Source organism: Piliocolobus tephrosceles, chromosome 13 (assembly GCF_002776525.5).
Source record: "Piliocolobus tephrosceles isolate RC106 chromosome 13, ASM277652v3, whole genome shotgun sequence".
Lineage (NCBI taxonomy): Eukaryota > Metazoa > Chordata > Mammalia > Primates > Cercopithecidae > Piliocolobus > Piliocolobus tephrosceles.
In genome coordinates this window covers 56,837,666-56,854,596 of record NC_045446.1, presented here as the reverse complement: position 1 = coordinate 56,854,596, position 16,931 = coordinate 56,837,666, and the positions used below count along the sequence as shown (strand labels likewise).

The 16,931-nt window shown below is 42.4% G+C and overlaps 1 protein-coding gene across 1 annotated transcript; it reads right to left on the bottom strand.

Annotated features, from left to right (window-relative positions):
• Positions 1-6,084: 6,084 nt before the first annotated feature.
• Positions 6,085-9,856, bottom strand: NLRP10 (NLR family pyrin domain containing 10). Its single transcript, XM_023189901.1, has 2 exons — positions 9,411-9,856; positions 6,085-7,838 (listed from the first exon to the last, which is right to left on the bottom strand). The coding sequence occupies exons 1-2, from the start codon at positions 9,697-9,699 to the stop codon at positions 6,085-6,087; spliced, it is 2,043 nt and encodes a 680-aa protein (XP_023045669.1). The 5' UTR covers positions 9,700-9,856.
• Positions 9,857-16,931: the final 7,075 nt, after the last annotated feature.

Below are 16,931 nucleotides of genomic sequence, written 5' to 3'. Positions count from 1 at the left end.
TAAACAAGCCCCCAGGGTCTGCTATTTGCAACTGAGGCCAGTCTTGTAGGCTCCTTTGTCCTCCCTGTTTGCAGAGGAGGAATGCCCAGCTTCGTTTGCAAGAGTGGGACTTATAATATTAATGGGGGAATGCCCTGCTTCGTTTGCGAGAGCAGGATTATAATATTAATGGGGGAATGGTCTGCTTCATTTGCAAAAGAGTCCTCTACAGTTTGCCATGAGAATCTACAGATAGATCAATGGAAAAGAATAGAGAGATCAGAAGAGATTTATGTACACTTGATTTATGATGAAGATGATACTGCAGATCTGTGGAGAAAGGTTGATCTCTTGAATAAATAGTATTAGGTCACCTGATTATCTTTACTGGGAAAAAATAAAACTTTATCTATCTCACATCATACACAAAAATTAATTCCTAGTGGTTTACGAGACTAAATAGGTTAAGTAAAGCAATAAAGTTTCTGGGAATTTATATTGGAGATTATTTTATATTCTCAGGATAGGAAATGTCTTAAATAGAAAATAAAATTATTAATCACAAAAGAAAAAATGAGTAAATTAAGAACTCCTTTATCGAAAGGCATCAAGAGACTGAAAAAACAAGCCAAAAAAATAAGAAGAGATATGTGTAACACATATTAACTGATAAATGACCTAATACCTAGAATATTTTTTAATATCCTATATATCAGTAAAGTTAACCACATTTTTATTAACTAAAGTCCATACTTTATTCCGATTGCCTTAGTTTGTTTTTTTTTTTTTTTTGAGACAGAGTTTCGCTCTGTCACCCAGGCTGGAGTGCCTTGGCGAGAACTTGGCTCACTGTAAGCTCCACCTCCTGGGTTCCCACCATTCTCCTGCCTCAGCCTCCCGAGTAGCTGGGACTACAGGCACCCGCCACCACACCCGGCTAATTTTTGTATTTTTAGTAGAGACGGGGTTTCACTGTGTTAGCCAGAATGGTCTCGATCTCCTGACCTCATGATCTGCCCGCCTTGGCCTCCCAAAGTGCTGGGATTACAGGCATGAGCCACCGCGCCCGCCCCAATTTCCTTAGTTTTTTAAGAGCAATTTAGGTTTAAAGAAAAATTGAGCAGAAAGTACAGAATTCCGACATATAGTCAACAGTGCTGTATTATGTGCTTAAAAATGTATAAAAGGGTAATTTTCTTATTTTGTTTTTAACACACAAAAAAAGAAAAAAGGACACGGGAAAATTTTTGGAGGTGATTGTTATGTCTTTTACCTTGACTGTAGTCATGGTTTCACAGATGTATGTGTATGTACAAATTCATCAGATTTTATGCATTAAATATGCACAATTTATTGTATTAAACCAATTATACTTCAATAAAACTTTTTTTTAGTACAGAAAGTTCCTTTATACCCTCTCCACCACCACCACTCCCTCACAAACTTTCTCTTATTAACATCTTGCATTAGTGTGACACATTTGTGATCATTGATGAACCAATTTGACACATTATTATTAACTACAAGTCATAGTCTACATTAGGTCTCATTCTTTGTATTGTACAGCTCTATGGGTTTTGAAAAATTTATGTCATGACTCCATCATTATAATATCACACAGAGTAGTTTTACTATCCTAAAGTGCCTGTGCCTCCACCTACTCATCTCTCCCTGACTCTCTTTGAACCCCTGGAAGCCACTGATTTTTTTATTGTCTCCATAGTTTTTCATTTTTCATATGATCATATATTTGGAATTATACAGTACATACATAGCCTTTTCAGACTGGCTTCTTTCACTTAGTAGTTGCATTTAGGGCTCCTCCATGTCTTTTCATGCCTTAATTGCTCATTTATTTTTTATCACTGAATACTATTCCATTATGTTCCTGTATCACAGTTTGCTTATCCATCACCTATTGAAGGACACCTTGGTTGCTTCCAAATTTGGGCAATTATGAATAAAGCTGCTATAAATATTCATCTGCAGGTTTTTATGTGGACATACATTTCCAACTCACTTGGGTAAATATCTAGGAGCATAATTGCTAGATCTTACATATGGTAAAACTATGTTTAGCTTTGTAGGAAACTGCCAAACTGTCTTTCAAAATGGCTGTACCATTTCGCATTCTGAGCAGCAATGAATAAAGCTCCCATTACTCCACATCCTAACAAGCATTTATTGTAGCCAGGATTTGGGATGTTAGCCATTCTAACAGGGGTGTCATGGTATCTTATCGTGGTTTTAGTTTGCAATTCCCTAATGACATATGATGTTGAGCATCTTTTCAAATATTTATTTGCCATCTGTGTATCTTCTTTAATAAGCTGTCTGTTCCAATCTTTTTACTCACTTTTTTTTTTTTCTTGAGACAGAGTCTCACTCTATTGCCAGGCTGGAGTGCAGTGGTGCAATCTTGGCTCACTGTAACCTCCGCCTCCTGGATTCAAGCAATTCTCCTGCCTCAGCCTCCCGAGTAGCTGGAACTACAGGTGTGCGCCACTACGCCTGGCTAATTTTTGTATTTTTAGTAACGGTGGGGTTTCACCATGTTGACCAGGATGGTCTCAATCTCTTGACCTCGTGATCCACCAGCCTCAGCCTCCTACTCACTTTTTAAGTAGACTGTTTATTAGTGAGTTTTAAGAGCTATTTGCATATTTTTTTACACAAGTCTTTTATCAGATATGTGTTTGCAAGTATTCTCTCCCAGTCTTTGGCTTATCTTTTCATTCTCTTAACAGTGTCTTTCGCAGAGCAAAAGTTTTTAATTTTAATGAAGCCAACTAATTCTTTTTTTAATGATTCATGCTTTTGGTGTTATATCTTAAAAGGCATCATCAAACCCAAGGTCACCTATATTTTCTCCTATATTGTTTTCTAGCAGTTTATATTAGTGCTTTTATATTTTACATCCAGATTCGTTTTTTTACATGTGGATGTCCAGTTGTTTCAGCCCCATTTGTTGAAAAGAGTAAACTTTCTCCATTAAATTGCTTTTGCTCCTTTGTCTAAGATCGATTGACTATTTTTGTGTAGGTTTGTTTCTGGTTCTCTATTCTACTCCACTGATTTCTCTATTATTTTAACAATACCATACTGTCTTGATTACTGTAGCTTTATAATAGGAAGAAGTTGGATAGCAGCACTCCTCCAACTTTCTTCTTCAATATTTTATTGGCTGTTCTAAGTCTTTTGCCTTTGCACATAAACATTAGAATCAGCTTATCAATGTCCACAAAGTTATTTGCTAGAATTTTGATTGGGATTGCATTGAATCTACAGATCAAGTTGGGGAAAACTGACATCTTAACAATATTAAGTCTTTCTATCCATGAACATGGAAAATCTTCCCATTCATTTACAGCTTCTTTAATTTCTTTCCTCAGAGTGTTGTCATTTTCCTCATAGATACCTTGCACATATTTAATTAGGTGTATATGTAAGTATTTTTTGGTGCTAAGGTAGATGGTGTTGTGTTCATTGCTGGTATATAAGAAAGCAATCGAATTTTGCATACTAGCCTTGTATCCTTCAGTCTTACTATAATTACTTATTAGTTCCAGAGGGTTTTAAAAAATAAATTCTTTGACATTTTCTACATAGGCAATTTTGTCGTCTGTGAACAAAGACAGATTATTTCTTCCCTCCCAATCACTATATCTTCTATTTCCTTTTCTTCTTTTTTTAACTTTTATTTTAAGTTCAGGGGCACATGTGCAGGTTTGTTACATAGGTAAACTTGTGTCGGGGGTTTGTTGTACACATTATTTCATCAGTCAGGTATTGAGCCTACTACCCATTAGTTATTTTTCCTGATCCTCCCACCCTTCAGCCTTCAATAGGCCCCAATGTGTATTGTTCCCCTCTATGTGTCCATGTGTTCTCATCATTTAACTCCCACTTATAAGTGAGAACATGTGGTATTTGGTTGCCTGTTCCTGCATTAATTTGCTACAGATAATGGCCTCCAGCTCTATTCATGTCCCTGCAAAGGACATGATCTCATTCTTTTTTATGGCTGCATCCTTTTCTTCTTTCATTGCATTGCTAGGATGTCCAGCACAAAGTTGAATAGGAGCAGTGAGAAAAGGCATCTTTGCCTTGTTCCCAATCTTATGGAGAAAGCATCTACCTTCTCACAATTAAGTATGATTTTAGCCATAGGGCTTTCGTAGATGTTGTTTATCAAACTGAAGAAGTTCCCCTCTATTCCTAATTTGTTGAGAATTTTTATCATAAATAGATGTTGGAAATGTTTTTCTGCATCTATTGATATGATCATATGATTTTACTTCTTTAGCCTGTTGATGTGATAAATTACATTAATTTTTAAATACTGATCTAGCCTTATATACCTGAAATAAATCTCACTTGGTCATAATATATAATTCTTTTTATACACTGTTGGATTCAATTTGCTTATATTTGGTTGAGGATTTTTGCATATATGCTCATGAGAGATATTGTTAACATTTTTAAATGAATAAAAAACATTAATAGTCATTTCACCAAAGGGTATATCTAAATAGCCAGTAAAGGTTTGTATAGACAACCTCATTACTCATAGGAAAAATGCAAATTAAAACCATGATTAGAGTCCATTACATAACCACAAGAATAGCTAAAATGAAAAGATTGACAATACTAAGTGTTGACAAGGATTTGGAATAGTGGTAACTCTTACACACTATTTATTAAAGAAGATTAATACAACCACTTTGAAAAATTGTTCACTTTTATCTTCTATAGCCAAAGACATACATATCCTTTGACCCAGAAATTCCAGTTCTAGGTATATCCAACACAAATGAATATATATGTGCAGAAAAAGACATTCAAAATGATTATGGAAACATTATATGTAACATATAAAAACTAGATGTTGAGAGAAAGAGGCCAAGACACAATAGAACATTTATGTACATTTTTAAAATGGGAGAAAGCTAAACTGTATGTGTATGTAAATGCTTGCCCAAAGCCTGGCACACAAGAAGAGCTCTAAAATGTGTTAACTTTTATTATCATCATTGTTTCTGCTACTCTAGTAGCAGTAGCAGTAGTAGGTCTAAACCTTATATTTTCCCAAATTATAAATATTACAATTCTTATTTTATAAATTTTTTAAAACTGATGCTTGGAAAAGATAAGTAATTGAGCAAAGGTATATAGCTGGAAAATGGCAGATCCAGTATTTAGATCCAATATTTAGAACCAGGTTTATTAGAACCAGTGTTCCTAATCTTTCCAGTAAAACACACTGATTTTCACATCAGTGATATTATATGCATATTCAACTAGCAATAATGACTATAAGTAATTTATATTTATTATTTCTATCCCATAAATGTTATATTATCTCTTGCATAATTTTGACATGCTTATAACACCAATATAAGTTCTTGTGTTACATTTGCTTTTGTTGCCTGTGAAATCCACAGTCAGGCACTATTTTCATCTGGTGGAGCCTTGGTATGTAACTCCAAATTTATCCTTTCCTTCTCCCAAATACCAACATCCATGTATCAAAATCTTTAATTATATAAACTTATCTTAATTTCAGATTAAGGACAAAGAGGTCCCTAGACATACGTTCAATAAACCTTTACTACACACTATTCTATGCCAGGATTTTGCACAGGTCTGGACACAGCATGATGAATTCAAAATGTATAATCCTTGCCTTTCTTACATGTCTGTATCCCTATAGCTTTAGGCTGTAAAAGCGATTCCTGGAAATGTTTTCAGAAGCCTTCTCTGAAATAAGCAGGAAATAGTTTATTGTCTAGGAAAGAGTCAAATGTCAGAATCAAATGCTTGGTCATTAACTTTAATATATAAGAAGAGCTATGGAAACGGTACTCTATACCGTAGGAAGTTATAGACAAGCCTCTGGGGAGGGTACTAGAGACCTTGGTGGTGCGTGGGGCTGTTCCTAAGGACTCATTACACATTTGCCCAGGTCCTATGTTTATATCTTCTGATCCTCTCAAATCTAATTCTCTTTTCTAATCATTCCTTTGTCCTTCACTCCTTCTAGTACCCATTAGTCTTGATTCTCTTCTCTCCATCCTTTTTAACTCTGTCTGTCTTTCCCCATCTTCATGTCTGTCCCTTCACCCCTTCATTCCTCCAATCCTTCAGCGTGATTGTCCCCATTTCTCTGCTTCCCATCCCACTGCACCTAACTTCCTCGTCTGTTTCCTCTGTCCCTCTGCCTTTTCCAGTAGAAGCCTCCTTGTGTGTTCCTGCTATGTTATCTTTGCCCTCCTTCTGTCCACGGACAGCAGGACATTTTTGCTCCTCCTTAGGTCCATGACTCAAGCTGCTTTTGACAGAAAATGAATTCTGGCTCTGGGATTTCTTTTCATTTGAATGTTTTATCTTGAACGATACATCCTTCATCTGAATACCTTTTACCAGATTCTTTATTTTAGCTTCATACAGGGAGAATTCCAAATCCCAGGTCCTGTTGTGCTTCATAGATTCCATCTGTTCTTTAAAATGCTTCAGATCCTGCGCTAAACAGGGAGAAATTCTGCAGCAGAACTTGAGCTCCAAGTTCAAGAAGCTGTCTTTTTTCGATATGTCCAACAAAAACTGCATAGTGAGGGTCATCTCATCATTCCCTTCCTGCTGCTTTGCCTCCAGCAGCCTTTGCACTTCTCTGCGGGACTCTTTCCCCAGCCGGCTTTGGTCCTCTTTCACCAGGTAGGACATGGCATGGAAAAAGTCCTGGAAGCTGATGTGGCGGAAGCTGTAGAACTTCTTGATGGCAAGTCCCAATTGGTAGTCGTTACTACTCAGGAAAGCGGCAAGCCTGGGGCCATCTAAATTATGTTTCCTGAGCTCAGCTTCTTCAAATAGGAACCTCTGGTTCTGAACCCCTTCAGCGGCCAGAGAGCACAGACTCCTCAGGACCCTGTGCCGGGAAAACTCGGAGCAGCCCCCATCATCAACGGGCGGCAGGAAGGTGGAGACGTAAGCCATGAAGATGTCAGTGCTGCTTCTAGGTGTCTCTAAGACAGCCTTGCCTCTCTCCATCTGCCCCTTCAGCCAGGAGCAGACCACCCAGCAAATGCCTGGAACCTGACACGCTTTGTAGAGAATGTCATTTTTCTGTACAATGTCGAAGGCACTGTCAGCTTTCTTCTCATCCGTGAAATAGGAGCTGAAGTACCTCGCCCTCTCCTCCTCAGAGAAGCCTAAGATATGGACATGGCGTGCTTGTTTCAGCAAGGGCTCCAGATTCCTCAAAGCCAGGGGCCGGGTGGTGATGAGAAGGGAGCATGTGGGGAGTGTACGTCTCCTAATTAGAAGGTGCAGCAGGCTCTCCTTGGGACTCAAACCCTTCTTCTTTAACTTTTCTTCAGAGGGCCTCTGCAGCTCATCAAAGCCATCCAGGATGAACAGGAGCCGCTCTGGCTGCCTCAGAATCTCTGTGACAGGGGCTTGATTGTCCCCGCAGCACCAGAAAAGGAGCTGCTCCAGTTTGCTCTCCAGCAGCAGGACCACTTCTTTGCAGCTTACATAAAAGACGTAATCAAACCGGCCTGGGTACAGACCACCAGTGGCCCAGTCCAACACCATTTTTCTGGCGAGAGTGGTCTTTCCAGTGCCAGCAGACCCCTGTAGCACAACTAAGGATGGGGCCAGGGAGGGCTTTTCCCCTGAATCAAATAGAGCTTCCACCATGACAGAGTCCAGCTCCTGCTCCGGGATAGGGTGAGCAGATGATTCTGGGCTCTCTGAGCTGGACTTGGCCACCAGGAGCACCTGATTGTATCTGCCATTGACTCCTGCTTCCTGCCACTCCTCTATGCAGCGCACGTGCTCTCGGTATATTTCTCTGTAATCTGAGCCAAACAAATGGGATGTTAGGTGGTGAAATGGGAATTTTAAAAGGCAAAATGGCCCCTCCAAACTGACTCTGCTCATTAGTCTTCTTCTATGTCTCCAACTTGGATCTCCCTGAGATTATAGTTCTGGCTTCATGGGGAAGGGCCACTGTATGTGTGCATGAGTGTGTGTGTGCAGGCATAGTATGCACATACACATCTGTATGAGTGTGCAAGGGTGTGTTCTGTGTGTAGATATTTGTGCATGAATGCTGGTATCCACATGTGCTCATGGAATGTGTTCATGGACCTTCCAGTACTGTTGTGCAAGGAAGGTATGTCAGTGTGCATCAGCAAGTGTGTGTTAGAATACATGTAAGTGCAAAATGCCTGTGTGAGAATGCGTCAATGTCTGAGTGTTCATGTGAAATGTCTCCATGTGAAGAGGTGAGGACAAAGAGAGGGGAAAGGAAAGGGATGTCTGAGGATGGTGAAGTGATAGGAGCCTTGATATAGTTTGGATGTTTGTCCCCTCCAAATTTCAGGTTGAAATGTGATCCCCAGTGTTGGAGGTAGGGCCTAGTGGGAGTTGTTTTTGTCATAGGGACAAATCCCTCATGAATGTCTTGGGGCTCTCCCCACAGTAATGAGTGAGTTCTTGCTCTATTAGCTACACAAGAGCTGGTGGTTTAAAAGGGCCTGGCACCTCCTCCCCTCTCTCTTCCTCCCTCTCTTGCCATGTGACACACCAGCTCTGATCTTGCCTTCTTCCACAACTGAAAGCTTCCTGAGGCCTCACCAGAAGCCAATGTTGACAATATGCCTCTTGTACCACCTGCCAAACCATGAGCCAAATAAATCTCTTTTCTTTATAAATTACCCAGTCTCATGTATTCCTTTATAGCAACACAAAAGGTACTAAAATAAGCCTGTTCTTGGGAAAGGACAAGCCAAATGCTAAAGATAAACCAGCTTCTCAGCAAGAGCCATGACTCTGGGTCCATGAAACCCTCCCATTTGTATGTAGCAGAGGAGCTTTCAGGCACGAAAGGAGCCTATGAGAGGGAGCACAGACACCAAAAGATCCCTCCCTCCCTCCAGGCACCCACAGGAAGAACCAGGAGGCCATGAGGTTCCACACCCACCCATTCTGTAGTGTGGTTCCTTGAGAGATCAGGGGCACAGAAGACTTAGAAGCAGCCTGAGCTGCCTGCCAGGAAGCAGCTAGGGACAGGTCTGACTCCTACATCCTGATGCTATTTCTTCTGGTTAGTGGAAATCCCTTTACCAACACCCTCCCAGTCTCCAAGCCCCTTTCTTCAGACTCTCCTTCTCTGCCACTGCAACTGGAGGTAGGAGGTGGGGAAGAAAGACTAGTATTTTCTTAAATCCCCAGCTTTGGCTCAATCCCCCTCCTGACAGTTGTTGGAACCCTCAGGTGGAGACCACCAAGGACTCTGGGGCACTGGGGACTAGAGGGCAAGGTGACAGAAGGCATAAGTTACAGGCTACAGGCAGCTCTGCAAATGCCATGGGGGGAGGGGAGTCCCAGTGCCGTCCTGCCCTCCCCTTACCCCGCTCCACACTCACCATGCAGACAAACGTGGCTGAGCTGGTCCACAAGTTCCAACAGGTTCATGACCCTCAAGACCTTGAGGGCAACTGTCACAGCCTCCTTTTCTCCATACTTTGAAATCAGTAATGCTGCCAGGTCCACCGGAATCAGGCCCTCCAACTCCCCTCTGGCCAGTGGGGGCTGGCCCTCAGACAGGGTCGTATCCCGTAAGTAGAACTTTAACTTCTTGAAATCATTCTCCTCAAGGTCACTCAAGGCCCAGAGCAATGCCTCCCGGGGGTTTCTGGCCTTGGTCATGGCCATGGTGATCTGGGGGAAGGATCAAGTCCAGACCAGCAGACCAGTCACCTGGAGAAGGAGGCAAAAGGAGAGGTCCACTGCTGAGAGGCCCACCCTGCTTTCTGGGGGCTTGGCAAGCTACAGAGCGGAGGCCAGGGAGAGACGAGATACATGTGCAAAGCCCCAAGAAGGACAAGCAGATGAAAGAGCACGGGAATTTTCCTAGTCATTCCCCACTGCCTCTTCGTCAGGTGACACGTGACTGTGTTGGCAAATGGGTAGGAAGGTATGTGGGTGTGTTAATCTCTCAATCTCTCTCTCTCTCTCTTTCTCAGACTCTCTGTCTCTCTCTCTCTCTGTCCCGGCTCCCTTCCTCTTTCCCTCTCACACACATTCTTTATTAGGCTCTGTATGCCTCCTTAGATAGATGGATTAAGAAAAAAAACTTTAAATTTTTATTTATTTTATTTTTTTGGAGACAGAGTCTCCCTCTGTTGCCCAGGCTAGGGAGCAGTGACATGACCTCGGCTCACTGCAACCTCCATATCCCGCGTTCAAGCAATTCTCCTGCCTCAGGCTCCCAAGTAGCTGGAATTACAGGCGCCCGCCACCACGCCCAGCTCATTTTTATAGTTTTAGTAGAGATGGGGTTTCACCATGTGGGCCAGGCTAGTCTCAAACTCCTGACCTCAGGTGATCCACCCACCTTGGATGAGCTACTGTGCCCGGCCAAGTTTTAAGTTTTAAAAGTGAGCCTGTCCCTGGCTGTGTGAATCTATAGAAAGCTGGAGCACATTTGCTGGAACTGCTGTGGTATGGCAAGAAGGTAAAAAAAATCTACACTCAATGGCTCAAAGGCTCACATGTCAGCCTGCTGGCCTCAGTCACACATGGATTGCAAAGCTAAAAGTCTCCTAATTCAGATAAGGAAACAAATCCAGCTAATGATACGAAGAGGAACCGTCACATGTAAATCACTTTGTGCCAGGTGATTTACATATCCTTTTTGATCATCTCAGAAATCGTCTCGGGTACTATTCCACATGAGAAATTTGGCAGTCAGAGAAAAATGTATTTTCAGAGTTTTCCAGAGCTAGGCCACTGGGCAAAGAGGCAGGATTTAAACTGTGGTCTATGCCCTGGGTGGAAGAGAGAGACAGAAAAAACTCAAAAGATAAAGACATAGAAGACAGACTCAGGAACCAGGAAGTTAGGCTAAATGTTACCAGAAACTGGAGACATATGTAAATACTAAAGTAGCAGGGAAGGGCCAGCAGGATTTTGAGTTGTGTTTCTAATGCAGAACTAAAATGTAGTCCAGGTGGCAGTCTTTGGAAAAGAAAAGCAACAATTAATAGAAAGCCTTCAGAATCCAGAAATACACCTGTGACCTAAGGCCAATAGTGAACCCATCTCAGTAGTACAATGTCACGTTCATCATTGAGAGTGTTCAAAAGAGAATTTGGGAACACAGAGAGTTGCTGCGATTCAAATACCAACATTTTGACTACATTCCGACAGAGAAAGAAAATGTTTGGAACATGTTAGGATACATGGGACTTTGGTTGTCATAGGCCAGTTTGGAAAAGCAGGCCTGTGAAAGCAGTATCAATTTACAGCAAAGCTTCAGGCTGCATGGGAAGACTCAGGGCTTCCCTACAAATTTCTGATGTTGGTAAAGCTATTTAATAATTCAGGAAAGAAAAGACAACACTAGACCTGCCAAGAAGATGACTAGTCTAGGCTGCTCACCACAGTTCAGACTTGGGGAGCTGGAGGTGAGGCAGGGAGAACTCAGCTCCCTGATCCAGGAGCCCAGTAAACAAAGCCTGGGGACTGAGATGAAACAGATCCCCTTTCCTGGTCAGACAGCTCTACAGGTCCAAGTCTGGGCTCTCTTAACCCATACTCACTAGTTAACTTCTGTTTGGTGGTGCTGGTACCTACCAGCTACAGCTCGATACCTAACAGTTCCTAGTATATGTAGGCCTGGAACAGAAGGGCCCCTCCCCACCTGCCCCAAGCTTCTGTGAAGCAGAACCACCCAGTGACTGTCAGTGGGATGACTGTCAATGGGACGTGCAATTGCTCACCAGTGGAAAACTTGGCCTCATTTTTTCAAATGTTGAAGTTGAGAAACAAGGGAGAGGTGGAAGGCATGAACTATTCTGTCACCAAGAGAAAAAGAGCCCAGGAGACTTCCCACGTCCCTCCCTGAAACCCACACCCTAGGCTGGTGCAGTTTGACTAGAGAGACGAAAGAATTGAAGCACTGTCACCATTTCTCTAAGTTGTTGAAATCATTGGAGAATGAAAAAGGAAGAAGATAGGAGCTCCATGAAATAGGAATTCAAACAAGGAGAAAAACAAGCCAGGCACGGTGACTCATGCCTGTAATCCCAGCACTTTCGGAGGCTGAGGTAGGTGGATCATTTGATGTCAGGAGTTTGAGACCAGCTTGATCAACGTGGTGAAACCCTGTCTCTACTAAAAATACACAATTAGCTGTGAATCATGATGCACGCCTGTAATCTCAGCTACTCGAGAAGGTGAGGCAGGAGAATTGCTTGAACCCAGGAGGCAGAGGTTGCACTGAGCTGAGATTGCACCACTGCACTCCAACCTGGGGCAACAAAGTGAGACTTCGTCTCAAAAAAAAAAAAAAAAGAAAAGGAGAAAAACAAATTCCCAGAAAGCAGCTGGTCCTCTGACCTAGAGAGCTGAGGATCCCCGAAAGCCCTGGCAGAAAGAGAATGGGTTTATCCAAAAACAGTATCTCCAAGAAAAAAGAAAAAAGAAAAAAGACTTGCTAGATTAGCTGATGCTATTGGCTTTCTAAAAGAGCCTACTTGGAGGCTATTAGAAGGTGGAAAAAGCTAGCAGTAACTTCCAAGAAAACCAGAAAAATGAAAGTAAAATAAGGAAATTGCTAGCAAGAGGAGAAACAAAAAATAAAATTGGAAATATAATAGTAAACTACAATACTCAAGTGTGAATAATGTTTGCATGGAAATCATAGTGTAATCACTGAACATTGCTCCAACTAAAATTTAAAATATAATTATATTGAAAGGATGGTGGTCCATGGAATGTACTAGAAGAGGAAGTCAATAGATAATGCCTAAAATGTTGAATCAAAATGTAGTTATATACAGTACACATATTACTTCAAAATGAAGAGATATAAGAAGAAATAGTCAAAATCTAATGTATTAATAATTGTTTCAGGGAAAAGAGACTGGGCATCAGGAGAGAAATGGACTACTGTTCCAGGGCATAAGCTTTTTAATGCCTATTGATTTTAGAAACCATAATCATGTATTACTTTGACAAGATAAAAATTAACTTAGCAAAGAAACAGTAAGAAGTAAAGAAATGGAGTTAACATGTATGGACAAATCTCTCTGGAAGCTTGGCAACAAAAGTGATGAGAAAGGTCCTGAGGTAATATGGAAAATGAGAAGTCCAGAGAAGGTTTTGTTTGCTTTAACATGGGAAAGGGTGGAATGTACCTGGATGCTGACACAAAGCCTCCCATAGAGCGGTCAGGTTAGAGATGCAAAAGAGAAAGTCAAGCACCAGAGGAGGGAATGGAGAATGGGGATTGGGGCAGGATTTGAAGCAAAGGCAAAAGATTGGCCTTTGACAGGAGGCTGGAAGGAACAACATCCATTCATTCCTGAGGAAAGTGGGAGAGGTTGTTTGGCAGAGAAAGCCAGGTGTGTGGGTTTTGTGGTCAGAAGATAAGCATGGTCATGTCTGTGTCTCAGTATGCTCTGTGAAGTACGTGTAAGAGCATCTCCCGTGAGTGAGAGGGCAGGGGTGGTTGAGGAGGGGAGACGCCTTGAGGAGGCCCCTGCAAGCCTTCCTTCCTGGGCACCTCTCCTCCTCCTCCAAGGCCTCCTGTGCCCATTGCTCAGGGAGTACCCCAGAGTCCAGGGGAACAGGCAGGAATGGGACTGGCCTTTCCCAGTGCCTTGACCAAGCTAAGGCTAGCGACAAAAACAAGACTGCCAAGAACCAGGACCAGAGACAAAGATGGGAAGATAAAAGAGTGAGACACAGTTATGTAGCAGGGGTGACAGAGAGCAGAAAGGCCACTTACTGCGAAGGCACCAGGTCTGGAGACCACTGTGCCAGATTCAGAATCACACCTGAAGGAAGAAGGAATGAGATGCATGGAACCAACTATAACTGGAGGGTGGAGACAAGAAATGAAATGAGTCCTCCCGGCCTGTCCACCCTGGCCTGGCTGCAGGCAACACTGACAATTGCAACTGAGCAACTGAGTCCCAAAAAAGGGAAGGGGAGGAGACGAAAAAAAGAGAAACCAAGGGTGGGAATAGCAAGAGATCAAAAGAGTAAAGAGTCAGAGAAGAGATACAGAGAGATATCAGAAAAATGAGCCAACAAAATAGAAAGTCAGAGAGAGTGAGAGAGAGAGATGAAGGCAGCTGGTAGGCATGAGTCTCTCTCTTTCTCATACACACACACTCTATACACAGTGCTTCTTCACAACAAACTCTTAGAAACAAGGGCAATGAGAAAAACGTGTGAAGCAATTGGAGTTTCTCAATCAAGCTGCAGTGTTCCCACATTCATTACACTCTTTCCCTAGCTATGGAGGCAGGTCCCAAGGCAAAGTTGAACACACGGCTTCATCCTCTTGCTTCCAGACCTTCATGAAATCCTCTTCAAGGGGGAGAAACCTGGCCTCCTGAGGGAAGTATAAATTATAACACCATCTTACAGCTAGACCTCTTTTGTAGGAAAGAAGTCAAATGGAGTGAAGTGCCATATGTACAAACTTTCTTTTCATTAAGACACAACTTGCAAGTATGTAAAAAGTGTGATTTATGCCCTACAGGAAGCCCTCAGAGTCTACCTCCCTACCCCAGTGCCCCCTGACTCCTTCCCCAACTAATAAGGACCCCCCTTCAATCCATTCAGTCCAAAAGGAGATAGACCAAGGGATAAACAATGAACCAAAGAGCGCCAATATTCCCTGATTATGCCCCCTCCAAGCAGTGGGAGGAGGAGAATTTGGCCCAGTCAGAGTGCATGTACCATTTTCTCTCTCAGACTTAAAACAAATTAAAATAGACCTAGGTAAATTCTCAGATAACCCTGATGGACTCCTTTCCTTCCTAGGCATGGTTAGGTACTTCCACCTTTGGATACCTACTTTTACCATCCCGACTAAACCATTATGTAAACTCACAATAGCAAACCTAGCTGATCCCATAGATCCTAAATCCTTCCCCTACTCCTCTTTCCGTTCCTTAAAAACAGCCCTAGAAGCTGCCCCCACACTAGCTCTCCCTAACTCACCCCAACCCTTTTCATTACACACAGCCAAAGTGCAGGGCTGTGCAGTCGGAATTCTTACACAAGAGCCAGGACCGCGCCCTGTAGTCTTTCTGTCTAAACAACTTGACCTTACTGTTTTAGCCTAGCCTTTATGTCTGCGTGTGGTGGTTGCTGCCACCCTAATACTTTTAGAGGCCCTCAAAATCACAAACTATGCTCAACTCACTCTCTACAGTTCTTGTAACTTCCAAAATCTATTTTCTTCCTCACAACTGACATATACTTTCTGCTCCCCAGCTCCTTCGGCTATACTCACTCTTTGTTGAGTCTTCCACAGTTACCATTGTTCCTGGCCCAGACTTCCGTCCGGCCTCCCACATTATTCCAGATACCACACCTGACCCCCATGACTGTTTCTCTCTGATTCACCTGACATTCACTCTATTTCCCCATATTTCCTTCTTTCCTGTTCCTCACCCTTTTCACACTTGGTTTATTGATGGCAGTTCCATCAGGCCTAATCGCCACACACCAGCAAAGGCAGGCTATGCTACAGTATCTTCCACATCTATCATTGAGGCTACTGCACTGCCCCCCTCCACTACCTCTCAGCAAGCCGAACTCATTGCCTTAATTCAGGCCCTCACTCTTGTAAAGGGACTATGCGTCAATATTTATACTGACCCCATATCCTGCACACCATGCTGTTTTATGAGCTGAAAGCTTTCCTCACCACACAAGCGTCCTCCATCATTAATGCCTCTTTAATAAAACTCTTCTCAAAGCCGCTTTACTTCCAAAGAAAGTTGGAATCATTCACTGCAAGAGCCATCAAAAGGCATCAGATCCCATCGGTCAGGACAATGTTTATGCTGATAAGGTAGCTTAAAAAGCAGCTAGCATTCCAACTTCTATCTCTCATGGCCAGTTTTTCTCCTTCTCATCCGTCACTCCCGCTTACTCTTCCACTGAAACTTCTACCTATCAATCTCTTCCCACACAAGGCAAATGGTTCTTGGACCAAGGAAAATATCTCCTTCCAGCCTCACAGGCCCATTCTATTCTATTGTCATTTCATAACCTCTTCCATGTAGGTTACAAGCTGCTAGCCCACCTCTTAGAACCTCTCATTTCCTTTCCATTGTGGAAATCTATCCTTAAGGAAATCACTTCTCAGTGTTCCATCTGCTATTCTACTACTCCTCGGGGATTGTTCAGGACCCCTCCCTTCCCTACACATCAAGCTTGGAGATTTGCCCCTGTCCAGGACTGGCAAATCAACTTTACTTACATGCCTCAGTCAGGAAACATGTCTGGGTAGACACTTTCACCGGAAGGGTAGAGACCTTTCCCACGGGGTCTGAAAAGGCCACCGCGGTCATTTCTTCCCTTCTGTCAGACATAATTCCTCAGTTTGGCCTTCCCATCTCTATACAGTCTGATAATGGACCAGCCTTTATTAGTCAAATCACCCAAGCAGTTTCTCAGGCTCTTGGTATTTAGTGGCTCCTGGTTTTACCTCAAAATGCCACCCTTAAGTCTCTCTTTAAGTGGATAGAAGATCTTCAGTGACAAAGTACACTCCAATACTTTCACCCTGATGAAGTCCTATTCTTTACTTTTATATTTACTCTTATTCTCGTTCCCTCTACCTCTCCCCAGCTATCTCCACCACACTATCAATCTCACTCACTCTCTCCTAGCCATTTCTAATCCTTCTTTAACAAACAATTGCTGGCTTTGCATTTCTCTTTCCTCCAAATTCAAGGAGGCCCTGACTTACTCTCTGCTTAAAAAAAAAAAAAGAAAAGAAAAAGAAAAAAAAAGAGGGGGGAGGAATCTGTTTATTTTTAAATAAAGAATGTTGTTTTTACCTAAATCAATCTGGCCAGGTATACGACAACATAAAAAAAAACTCAAGGATAGAGCCCAAAAACTCACCAACC